A 12,906-nucleotide genomic window follows, 5' to 3' on the forward strand; every position below is an offset into this window, starting at 1 on the left:
TGATGAAGTGACGAGGGATGGGCAGCTTCTTGGAAGTAATCAGCGCCAACATGGGCAGTTGTTTAAGACAGCTTTGTTCCTTCATTTGCACAGTAAACATTTGTTGAGCCTCCAACCTAGATTCTGGGCATCGACCTACTTGCCTGGGGGTGGAGGAGCCCGGCCCCACCCTGGGGACCTGCAGAGATGTCCCCAGGCCCAGGAGAGTGTGGCCTCATGCAGGATTGGGGACTGAACGGTTTCACCTTCGTGAGAGGAGTCACAGTGGGGGTCCTGGGGGCTGAAGAAGGGGCTCCACCTGCCTCCCATTTTTGTGCACAGTACGACCTTAGTAATTCCTGTCCTGCCCATTTGCATTTCATGACAGTTTGATATTTTGAGCAGAGGCCAGTTTGTTCTTGCTTTGCCTATGAAGCATTTGCTGAGAAACGAGTGGTAAAGAAGATCTGCAAAGGGAATGTTTATTCTCACAATGAGACTGGGCTTTTGCAGTCCCGTTTGTGTCATGAGATGCACACGAATGAAAATACTCACTGGAAGCCCACAGACTTTCTGCCCCAGGTTCTACAGCACTTTCTTCATCTCCACCTCCACCGTGGCGGTCCAAGCCTTCTCCTGGGGGGCTCAGAGAGACCAGCCTTCTTCCCAGTTATGTCAAGGGTTCCTGGAGAAGCCACAAAGCAAAACGGGCTACGTGCCTACCTCCTGAGGCCTCACGACTGACTCCTCCAGGCCTGGCTTCTCCCCCCAGGGTGCTCGGGCTCCTTCTTAGTTGCCAAAGCTTGGCTCAAAGGAAGAGGTGGTAACTCTCCTGAAAGTTGGGCGTAAGGGTTGGGAACCCAAACAGCCCCTCTGCCCCTACCTGCCTCAGTAGGAGCCCCACGACCTGGACCAGCCCCCCTCTGTCCTGACCTGTCCCTCCACCCTGGCAGGGGAGAAAGTCACCTCTGCCCAGCAGCCTCAGGGCACCTGCCAGGGCTCACTGGTCGCCCAGGGCAGAACTCTGCCACAAAGAAAGCAAACTTTTACATTATCATGCAGAGCCTGTGTCCTTCCTTATTGTCTATTCCAGAACAGAAACTTGGCTGCATCTTTGCATAAGCAAAAGGCGCATTACGATGTATTTCCCCAAACAAGAGAGCTCTTGGCCTCTCTCTGCAGAGAGAAGGGCTGCGGCTTTGAACCTTTTCCCCAAGGTTTAAAGATTCCAGGATCAATTTCTCAGACAGGGCTCAAGGACGTTGTCCCTGCTTCCCCTCCTCCTGCGATCTGGGCAGAGGTGAGCACACAGGCCTCGGGAGGGCAGGTGGGGGTGGGGAGGCACTTGGGCACTTAGCTGGGTTTTTGATCATTACAGGGCATCGTGCACCCTGCTGCTGTCACACATTTTGCCCATTTCCTCTTGTTGCACGTTTACCAACGTTATTCACTCATTCACCCATTCAGAACTCTTTACTGAGCACCTACTGTGTGCTCGACACTGCTAGGGGCACAGCAGTGACCGAGGAGGAGGGGTGCCTCCACATCAAGTGCAGAGTCCAGTCTGGGAGCAACTACTTTAAGGGCTCACTTTGAACAGGAGACAGTCGTGCTGGGGAGGAGGATGAGAAACCAGAGGGCACAGCAAGTGCAAAGGCCCTGAGGTAGGGACGGGCTCCCTGCGTAAGGAGCTCACAGGTCAGTGACTGGACCACGGTGAGCAAGGTGAGGGCAACATGAGAAGAGGGAGCAGGGCTTTGATTTTATCCCAGTTGCAGTGGGAGGGACCTGTGGTGGCAGTAGGGGGAGGGTACCAAGGTGGTAACTGCCCTCCTCCTTTGAAATACATCGATTGCTCTTTGTTTTTTCAAATGCTCTTGTATTTCAAAAATTCAGAAGCTGGAGAGGGAACTCCAGGTATGAACCATCGCACAAGCAGCGGGAGAGGGCAGCTGGCTTCCGAGAAGGCAGAGCTGTCAGGAGTGAGGGTTCCTGGAGGAAAGTAGCTGAAGTGGAGCTCAGAGAAGCCAGCCAGGGCCAGCTTAGAGAGGGCCCCAAGTGCCAGGCTGAGGGCTGAGGCTTGTTCCTGAAGGCACCGGGGAGCCATTGAGGGTTTCAGGCAGAGGAAGCAGGAGGTCAGACCTTTCCTGAGTGGTGACCATCGTGAAGAATGATGCGTGGCGGGAAGGGGGGACACGAGGTGGGAAGGTGCTGCTTCCTTGTCTGCCTGTGGAGGAGATGGAATGGGAGTCAGGGGAGGAAGGGGAGTTGGGAGGGAGATGTTTGGAAGCAGCCTTCTGTCTTTGTGGCTCTTTGTGCCATGTCTGTTAGCTCTCTGCTTGGCAGAAATGTTGTAGCTGTGTCCCTATTATGGAGGCAAGTGTTTTACTGGGCATCTTACTTATTCCCGGGGGTCTCTACACCACAGCGGGCCTTGCTGGCTTCTGGCCTCACCGGCAGCATCCTGTGGAGAGTGGGATGCAGCTGGCCTCAGGGGGCTATGGCAATTTCACAGCCCCCTGAAAAGTTGGCGTGGCCCTGGCGGGGCAGGACAGGGCCCACTCCTCAGCAGAGCCTGCCTCCTGCATGGCCCACAAGCCCTGCCTTCTGGCCTTTCTGTTCCTGATGAGTCGCAACGTGGGGATTGGGAGCCAGACACCAGAGGGGAACCTGTTTGCAGGTGGGGGGATTCTGCCACACCACCGTAATGAGCAAGAAGACATCCCAGGCCACCTGGTCACCGTGGGGGGTCCCACCTGCTTGGGAGGGGGCTGTGGGGGGCCGGGCTTCAGGTGAGGCCACTGGGAGGGCTTGTGAGTGGGAATCCAGTTTGGGGACCACCCAGAAGGTCCAGCAGCTGCCAAGAGGTGCCTGTGCTGTAGGGTGAGGCTGGGGCACACCCAGCTCGAAGCCCTTCCTCCCTAAGAGGAGCAAACTGTGTGCAGGTGTGTCCCTGTGTGGAAGGGCGGAGGCTTCCTAGGAGAAAACAGTGAAAGGTGCACCACAGTGGAAGGCTACCAGGGAGGGCAGGGCTGGGGCATCTCGAGAGCAGGCCTGGCCTCCTCGCTGGCTATCTGCTGGGCGTGCTCCAGACGTGCCTTGTCTAGCTCCTCAGTGGTCCCGGAGGCCCAGTTGGTCTCCGAGGCCAGAGTCAGGGTGCCCAGCCCAACTGACAGGAGCTGGTGGCCGATGGGCAACTCAGAAGACAGACCTTCCCCGGCTGGGCCCTCGCTCAGCAGCCTGGCACCCCCTGGCTCTGACTGCCTGGCCCTCACCCCCAGCAGGAGGAGGGCCTCTACCTTGCAGAGTCCAGCGCCTGGTGGTGGGGATCCTAGGCTTCTGGCGCCCTCCTGTCTCTCGAATCAGGAGTCAGGGTCAGACCTGCCCAGCATCCAAGAAGGACACAAGACCCCTCACCCGAGATGAGAGCGACTGCCATCGGCCCCAGTGGTGGGACCAGGAGAACAGGAGGATCCTGGGCCCCGATGGGCAGGGTCTGGGCCAGGAACCGAGAAGAAGCCCTGCATCTCCTTCCTCCCTTGGGGACCAGCCTCAGCTTCCTCATCTCTCAGGAGGGGCTGACACCCCTGCTTCTGGCCTCAAAGGGCTGTTGGGAGCATAAAATGAGGTAATTCTTTGAACTCAGCCCTGAATTCCTGCCAAATAACAATCTATCCTGCCACTGTCCCTGGATGCCCTAGGCATAGCTGGGAGTCGGACTCCATTTCAGCTCTCTGAAGCCACCCCTCCTTGACATGAACCTGTCCCCTCCCAGGTCCCAGAGAGCAGGTTCAAGCTCTCTCTGTTTTCATCTTCTTCCCAAACGTCGGGGCTGTTTTTACCCTCTCTGCCCCACCCCGACCCCCCACTCGAAGCATGACCTGGGAGTCAGAGTTGAAGGGAGTAAAGTGAAGCTGGCCATTCACTCCTGTCTCTCTCCCCTCTCTCCTCTCCTGCCCGCCCTCCCCCAACCCAGCCCCAGATGCAGCAGGACCTCCCTGTGTCACTGCCTTCTTCCCTTCTACACCACGACTTTCAGTCAAACTCCGTGAGCCAAATTGGCGAGGCTCTGCTTGTGAGAGATAAAGCGATACCTTGGAGACAAAAAAATCCTCTCTTTTAAGAAAAAGTAGTTTTTAGGGCTATTGTCTCACTGTGGACCAAAAAGTCTAGTTTGACCCTCAAAAGTGGGCAAGGACCTCCGTGTTTAGAGGGTGTGCACCCGGTCACCGTGACCTCATGGGGGACTGCGGAGCGATATGACTTAGCAGCAGTGACTAGTACAGTTTTCCTGTTTTCACCAACATCATTCCATCATGCATGTGCGGAAGTCTAGTCCTCACAAAGCTTTGTGACATGGGGACTGTCATCCTTGTTGTACAGAAGGGAAGGCCCGGCAGGGGTGAGTTGGCAGAGCCTCTCAGGGCTCCACCTTGTCAGCTGCAGGTGTCACCTTGTCTGGCAGGTGGCTCTCAGTGCCAGCGTCCACCCTCTCCAGACGCATGCACCGAGTCACAGTGACCATCCCATAGGGCTATCAGTCGTTCCTTCCCTGAAGGAAAGCCAGGTCGGGGCAGAGAAACAAATTATAATTGGAAGGTAGATTTGTGGGCAGGAGGCTTCCGGCAGGGGCTGCACTTAGGGCTGGCTGGTGGCCTCCCTGGACCCCGCCGTGCATATTAGCTCTGCCTTCCCATTGGTGCCGTCTCAACACACAGCAACGGTGACAGTAGCCACCAGGCTCCTTGTCTAGCATGCCCCATGTGCCTGCCTGTCCCATCCATCACGAATTGATTTTCCTTGCTAACTCTCAGATTTCCCAAAGGGTTTTCCTACTGTTTATAGGTAGCAATTACCATTGCTCAGATAGAAATTCTAAAAGCTGGGATTCAGGGGGAGTATGGCACTGGCCTGAGATGACAGAGTGGGCTCTGGGAGGCATGCTTGGCGGGGTCTACCCTCACAAAGGGTAGGTCAGCAGCCTCTGGGCTCGGTCTGCATACAGGGAGGGGTTGCATGGCCAGTTCGTGCCTCTCCACTGAGTGATGGTATGAGTGGATCGGTTCTTTTGACGAGTGTGTCCTGAGTATCTGCTGTGAGCTGCTGCGTCCTGGGTGCTGGAGACATGCAGGGAAAATACAGGTGGCCATGCAACGCACAGTCCCGTTGGGAACGCAGAGAACTCAGGAAGCAATGGACCCTGGTGCTCTCTGGGAAGCAGATCAGACCTGGGGGCCCTTCCAGGAGGAAGCAGCCACGAGGCTGGGCCTCCAGAAGAGTAGGGTTTTGTCAAGAAGCGAACGAATGAAGTGGGTGGCAACGAGGCAGCTGTTCCAGGTAAGATCCTGAGAGCGTGTGAGGATGGGAAGGAAGGCTTTGTCGGCCCTGAGCCCAGGGTTAACCTGACCAGTGTTTCCAGAAAGTCATGCTGGCTGTGCTGTGGGGAAGGGAGGGTTCCTCACCTTTCTTGTGCAGTGGACCCCTTTGACATCTGGTGAGGCCCATGGGCACCTGCTCCAATAATGTTTGTACATGTAAAAAATAAAATACATGATAATAAAAGAGTGAAGAAATACAAATGAAGCCACTAGTATGAGCCGCAGTTATCAAAACAGAACACAGAAAGCACCTTTGTGATATAGCAATATCTGTTCTTAATTAACACATTAAAAATTAGATCTGGTGGTGTGTCTAAAATGACCCCCCTTTCCAAGCTGTGATGAGTGTAGACAACATCTCACAACCACCAGCAGCAACTGAGGAGTGATTTCTGCCAGTGACAGTCCCGGCATTGCCCCTGCCACTGGGGTTTGTGGCCTGTGTTCACCCTTGAAGGAAAGGCCATGTTGCATTTCCAGTGGTCAGGGTCCCCATCCCAGTGTAGGCTCCAGATGGAGAATCGCTGAGTTGGTGGGAGGGGCTGCTGAGGAGAGAGAGGCAATATCCTGGCAGGGGTTGGGTTGGCTGTAAGGGGGGCCGGAGGAGCAGAGGGAGAGGAAGGGATGGATTCAGAGTTGATGGTGATGCCTGGGTATAAAGTGTGGCAAAGAGGAAGGAGTGGGGCTGGGTCCCAGGGTTCTGGCCTGGGGCCTAGCTGGGTGGTGATGCCATTTGCAAAGCCAGAGCTGGTCCTTGGGCCTGTGGTTTCTGCTGACACGTCCCTGATTGTCTTTCAGGTCAATGAAATTTATCACGATGAGTCCTTGGGGGCCCACATCAATGTCGTCCTGGTGCGGATAATCCTGCTGAGCTACGGGAAGGTGAGTGGGCACTGCAGGCTGGTGCCTTCCAGGCACACCAGAGCCCCCGCCTCTGTGGGATGAATGGGGCCCTCCAGTGGGGTGCAGGCCTCCTATAAAAGCCTTTGAGTTGGCCAAAACCACCCTGCCTCTCCCTGGCTGCCCTGTGGTTCCTACAAGAAACAAGGAGCTTGTGAGCCATGCCTACTCTCCTTTCAGCCTCACTCCTTTTAAAATTCAGGGTTTTTTTTTTAAGAAGAAAAATTTTATCTCAAACAGGTTCCGTGGTATATGTGCTACAGCAAAGGCTGGTTGTAGCAGTTTCCTTTCAAACCTGCACTGATGTATAAATTAGACATTATTTGGGAATGATTAATTTCTGGTAAAATGTAGATTCAATCCAACATTATGCCAATTTTTACATTTATTGTAGACCCTATTTTAGTACTAGAGGTTAAATTTTCATCACCAAAAAATTAGAATAACCTTACAGCTACTCCTAAGGTAATGAGCTATGCAATTAATTCCTCACTATTGTTTTGAAAATATACCCCTAGGTTGTTAAGAGAAATTCCAACTCCATCCAAATCTATTATTTAATTCTTCAGTCATCATCTACTGTTGGCTTGATTGTCACTCCTCTTCTTATTTGACCCCAACCAATTAAACGCCAGTGTTTCTCAACTCTTTGGCTAAGGGCAATTTTTTCTCCTACTTCGGTGCACACAGGATTAGTCAAAACCATTTTGCCCAAATCAGCTTTGACTGCACTAACTCTTCCTCCTGTCGACAGGGATCCTATGTTCACCATAAGCACTTCATTCTTAGACAGCTTTTGCACTTTTGCTGCTTTCTTGTCTCCTTCAGTGCGTACACCTAGAAGCCGTCTAAGCAGGAAATAGGAAATTTCCAATTCTGTGAGGATTTCAGGTAAAGCTCCAACTGCGCCATTCTGTCAGCCCGGCACAAAGTGGGGTCAATTTTTGTTCCAACTCCAATAAGACCTCCTGGAGCAGCATACTGAAGATCATTATGCTCTGCAAAAAGCAATACAATTTTGGAAAAGATGGGTTTACACATGAGTTTTCCTTCACTATCTTTGGAAACAATACCAGGTCTGACTTCTATCTCCTGGCCCACCTTTAATACTCCTTTTAGAATACTACCACCAGCTACACCCCCCTTAAGGTCATCAACCTCACAGCCAGGTTTGTTGACATCAAAGGATCTAATAACAATAAGTCGGGGTTCTGAAGTAAAGTCTCTTGGGGGTACTGGAATTTTCTTTACTATGTACTCGCAGACAACTTCAATATTGTATTTTAGCTGAGTAGAAACTGGAATAATAGGAGCTCCTTCTGCTACTGTACCTTGTACAAATGCAAGGATCTGTTCATACTGTTCTTTAGCCTGGCTTTCTTTTACCAAATCAATTTTATTTATTTATTTATTTTTATTATTTTTTTTTAATTTATTTATTTATTTATTTTTTGGCTGTGTTGGGTCTTCGTTTCTGTGTGAGGGCTTTCTCCAGTTCTGGTGAGCAGGGGCCACTCTTCATCGCGGTGCGCGGGCCTCTCACTGCCGCGGCCTCTCCGATTGCGGAGCACAGGCTGCAGACGCGCAGGCTCAGTGGTTGTGGCTCACGGGCCCAGCCGCTCTGCGGCATGTGGGATCCTCCCAGACGAGGGCTCGAACCCATGTCCCCGGCATTGGCAGGCAGATTCTCAACCACTGCGCCACTAGGGAAGCCCTCAATTTTATTTTGTAGAATCAAAATATGCTTCAGTTTCATGATTTCAATAGCAGCCAGGTGTTCAGAAGTCTGAGGCTGAGGACAAGACTCGTTACCAGCTATCAACAGAAGAGCTGCATCCATCACTGCAGCACTGTTCAGCCTAGTAGCCATCAAAATATCGTGGCCAGGACAGTCGACGAAGGAAACACGTCTGACTAATTTGAAGTTCCCATTGGTCCCTGGAATGTCTGTAGGAAACTCATCAGGTGTACTACTTCCACAGGATCTATAACATTCTTGCCGAGGACAACTTGGGTCGTCAAGCTTATATATCTTAGCATTAGCAAAGCCAAGTTTGATTGTAATATTTCTTTCTAGTTCATTTTTGAACCTGACAGTGTGAACTCCAGAAATAGCTTTTACAACCCTAGATTTCCCATGAGCTACATGACCAATTGTACCTATATTAATTGTGGACTGTCTGCTGATAACTTCATGTGAAAGTGGCATCAACTTGGTGACATCCAAAGTGTTGAGATCTTGCCGAAAAAGGTGCGGCTGCCCTAAAGTCACACCAGCCTCTCCCCCCACCCCCCACCCCCGCTATCTTGCCTGGAGGCTAAAATTTAGGTTTTGTTATTATTCAAGTTTGGTGAGACCAACAGATCAGCAGGTGACTGCCATGGTTTTTTACCCAGAGTTTCTTTCTGGCCATGCAGGGCTGCGCGGGGAAACACCATGGTTTGTCAGGAGGCCTAGGGAAGGAGAGGGAAACTGTGGGCGAGCACCTTTATTGTGGTTTCCAAAGGAAGGACCAGGTGAGGCGGGGTAAGCAGGCTTAGGATTGGCCAGTGTGAATAATTCTCAGCGGGCTCTGGAGCATTGGGTCTGCCCCTAGTTGTCTGGTACCTGGCCCTAGGTGATTTGCACAGGGGATAGTGGGCTGGAGTGTGAGAGCCCAATGAAGGAGGTGGCTGGGGGTGTGGACTCTGAATTGGTTGGTTTGCATTTGAAGAGCATATGATCCAGAATGAGTTGTTTACTGTCTCTAGGAATTGGTTGACCCTGGGAGGAGCAATTCCTCCCAGGTCAGCAAGGCCCTGGATGTCAAAGCATCAGAAACCACCCGTGTCCTCCTCTTCTCGTGCCATGTAGCTGCTGTTCTAACTGAGCAGTCAAGCTTGCCCTTCTTACTTCCCTTTGCTGTCAAACTTGGAACCGTCTTTCCTAGCAGCATGCACGGGTCTATGCACCAGGATTAGAAAGCCCCCAGGCACAGAGACCTGAGATGGAAAAATAAGGGGGTGCCTGAAAGGAGAGCTGGTGAGGAAGGAAGGAGCCCCATGGTGCCGGCCAGTGTGGACTGAGCAAGTGCCTGTGCCAGGCAGCTCGGGAACACTTGACACGAAATTATCTCACTTAGTCCAAGGACAGATGGGGAGGTGGAGCTATGAGGATCCCACTTCACAGATAAGGACACTGAGGTTTAAGGCAGTTCAGTGGCATGAGTAGCCAGTGGTATTTGGCTCCTTAGGAGTCCAGCTTCTCACCCTGGCAGCCAAATTCTGGACTCTGTGGTCTGACCCCACGCAGTATGAAGAAAGTCAAGTCATAATAAGATGAGGCACATCAGGCATAGTAAATTATGCGAAGGGTTAACTCCTCTACTCAAAGAGAGAGAATCTCAGTCTCACAAAATAAAATCGAACTGCACACAATGTACAAGGCCTGCAGTACAGAAATGACAATGAAGGACTTTATGGCTGGTCAGATTCCAGGAACAGTGGACCTTGAGCCCACTCTTCCTACCCTGGGAAGTGTGTCACTCTAAAGTGATGGAAGCGACCATGGTGAGGATAGCAGTCATGGTCCTTCATGCCCCATGGAGAACATAAAGTATACCAAAGCGGACTGTCAGATCAAGGGAGAAATTTGCAAAAACCTAACTGCAGGAGTCTTTCATACCCTTTCCAAGACCTTTAACAGATTACATTTTAAAAGGCATAGGAGTTTCCCCTACCTCCAGTATCCTTGTTAATTAAAAAAAAAATAAATGCCTTCTCAGTTCAAGCCTTCTTTAATAAGTTATTTGGTCATTTATAGCCAATAACACATTTTCATGATTTTTAAGAGACAGTATCCCTGCATTGATATCTTCCATCTAGAGCTGCACTGTCCAGTCCAGCAGGCACTAGACACATGTGGCTACTGAGCACTTGAAATGTACTTAGTCCAAACTGAGATGTTCTGTAAGTATAAAACATATGCCTGGTTTCAAAGACTTAGTACAAAAAAAAAAAAAAAAAAAAGGAGAGATGTAAAATACTTTCTTAATAATTTGATATTAATGAAATAATGTTTTGGATATATTGGATTAAATAAAATATTTTATTAAAGTTAAAAAAAAGGCATAGGAGTTTCAAATAATATAATGGATAAAGTTAAATTAGTAGTTATATCATTTTTTCCCCTTGCCTTATGGAAAAATGTGCCTTCTTTTTGAGGAATCATAGAACACTTAAAAATTACAGAAGTACTTTAGGTCATAAAGAAAATTTTAGTGAATTTTATACAGCAAAAATGGTTTGGGCTATTCTCTGACTCAGTGCTCTAAAACTAGGTGGAGGGAAGGGATATATAAAAAGAATAAATCCAGTCTCTTTGAAAAAAAAAAATCTCCTAGGAAGAATAATATTAGAGCCTCAGGTGCAGACTATTGGGAAAACTAATGAAAACAAGAGTACTACAGATTAAAACCTATGGGGTGTGGCCAAAGCTGTATTCATAGGCAGGTGCTTTCCAAGATCACACAGAGCAAATGAAAACAAGTTAACCCTGTATTCAGCTCAGTAAGTTAGAACAGATGTTAACAACCACCCAAAACCAAAAACCTAAAGAAAGTAAAAATAAGGAAATAGTTCAGAAAAAAGCAGAAATCAATACATTAGAAAATAGAAAGAAACAATAGGATCAATCGAGAGGAGAGCCTTGGATAAAGCAAATCTCTTGCATATTCAGTCTAGAAGAAAAGAGAGGAAGCATAAACTAAAAGAAAGAGTGCGTATAATGCAACCCACAGCGGGATGCTTATCCCAGGTGAAGAGAAAGCTTTGGGGGAGGTTGCTGCCCTAGGCAGCTGTTGGGAGATCTCCACCTGGGCCTTCTCCCCATCCCTCGGCTCTGACACCCAGTGGTGGTCAATGGAGGAGGAGTGTGCACACCTTCTTCTGCAGGTAAGCAGGCAGGTTTGTGGCATGGCGGTGCACTCTAGGCATGCAGACACAGTACACAGCCAGGGAAGGCTGGGGTGGCCCAGGCCCAGTGATACAGTTCCAGCCTCCGTCGTTGGAATGTCCCATGGGACTTTGCCCATCCCCACTGGAGCAGCCATCAACATGTTCGCCATCCCTTCCCCTCCTCAGGCCGGGTCCTGCCAGTCCCTCCATTCCTGGCCTGAGACCCCCTTAGCATCCTCCAGGGTCTGAGGAATTTTCAGGTGTGTAGTGTGAGGGATGGGCATGATTATATCCAGCCCCCTCCCCACTTTCTACCTCTGGAGAGGGGACATGGGAAACTTCACGTTGTGGGGTAGGAAGGGGGGGAGAGCCACCAAGTGGTCTGGGCACTAAAAAGAAAAATTGGAGAATTGTGCACGGTTAATTGTTTACCAGCACTGGCAAAGCTTTGGCTCTTATTTCGCCTAAAAACTGTCTGGTTCCTTCTCCCAGTGTTGATTACTCAATGGAACAAAGCCTTGTTTATTTTAACTACTTCCTGGCAGGCTCTGTGCTAAATTGCTGTTTCTTCTTGTTCTTCTTTCCTTAAGTGTCACAGGCAGGTAGAAACCTGGTAGAAACCAGGTGGAAAACCTGAAGGTGAGATTTTGAGAATCTCCGTCAGGGACCTGGAAATCCTGGGAAACAAGGATTTCCTGGGGAAATGGGAATATTTCCAAGCTGACTCCAAAAAATGTAGAAAATACCACAATAAGCCTCATAACCATGGTGGAAACTCAAATTCTTCTCTGTTTTCAAAGTTATCTTAAAATTACCTCTAAATAGAGAGTCAGATAATCTATTTTTGCCAGTCTGTTCTTATTCATTTGCAAGGAATTATTAAGCAAAGATAAAGCAATACCACATAAACTGTTTCAGAATATATATATATATGTTCTGAAATCCACCCAATTTATCTTTATAGCCAACATGATTCTTACACACAAAGCTGCCAAAGGTAGCATATCTAAGACAAAGTACAGACCTGATTCACTTCTAAAAATAGATGTAAAAATTCCTGAGGCTTTAAGCATTTAATTCAATAATGCATAAAGAGAAACTCTCACCATGATAAAATAGGGTTTATTCTAGGAATGTGATGATTGTTTAATATTAGAAAGTCTGTTCATATAATTCATCACATCCATTTGCCTAATGACAAAGCTTGTCATCTAGCAAATACTTTTTAAAAAATTATTTATTTATTTATTTGGTTGCGCTGGGTCTTAGCACAGGATCATGCGCGGCATGTGGGATCTTTAGTTGGGCATGCGGGATCTTTAGTTGGGCATGCGGGATCTTTAGTTATGGCATGCGGGATCTTTAGTTGTGGCATGCGGGATCTTTAGTTGAGGCCTGTGGGATCTAGTTCCCCAACCAGGGCTCGAACCCGGGCCTCCTGCATTGGGAGCGCAGAGTCTTAGCCACCGGACCATTAGGGAAGTCCCTAACAAATACTTTTTGAGGGTTTTTTTGTGCCAAGCGCTGTGCCGTGTCACTGACGTGGTCCCTGACCTCAGGGGCTGCTCTAGACAGAGGTGCAGACAAGGAAACAGTTACAACTGAGGGCTCAGGGACTTGGTTGGGGCAAGGGGGGCAGGCAATCTTATGTAGAGGTTAGGGCAAGCGACTAACAGTGACTTTTCAGTTACTGAAAGGCTGAGGCAGTGACTTT

General features: G+C 49.5%; 2 protein-coding genes across 3 annotated transcripts in view; one reads left to right on the forward strand and one right to left on the reverse strand.

Moving 5' to 3' along the window:
- Positions 1 to 12,906, forward strand: part of ADAMTS2 (ADAM metallopeptidase with thrombospondin type 1 motif 2) — a 239,860-nt gene that overhangs the window by 157,324 nt on the left and 69,630 nt on the right. For both annotated transcript variants that reach the window (XR_009502679.1, XM_059919687.1), the window contains exon 5: positions 6,156 to 6,239. Coding sequence is in view for 1 of the 2 variants with exons in the window: in XM_059919687.1 (XP_059775670.1) it covers positions 6,156 to 6,239 (84 nt within the window). In the remaining variant the exon portion in view is untranslated. The remainder of the gene's footprint in view (positions 1 to 6,155; positions 6,240 to 12,906) is intronic.
- LOC132362076 (eukaryotic translation initiation factor 2 subunit 3-like) lies at positions 6,783 to 11,353 on the reverse strand. Its single transcript, XM_059916031.1, is given in 4 exon segments — positions 6,783 to 7,169; positions 7,172 to 7,659; positions 7,985 to 8,559; positions 11,336 to 11,353. Coding segments are annotated over 4 exon segments (1,428 nt in total). The 3' UTR covers positions 6,783 to 6,822.

This window comes from Balaenoptera ricei, chromosome 3 (genome assembly GCF_028023285.1).
Source record: "Balaenoptera ricei isolate mBalRic1 chromosome 3, mBalRic1.hap2, whole genome shotgun sequence".
Classification (NCBI taxonomy): domain Eukaryota; kingdom Metazoa; phylum Chordata; class Mammalia; order Artiodactyla; family Balaenopteridae; genus Balaenoptera; species Balaenoptera ricei.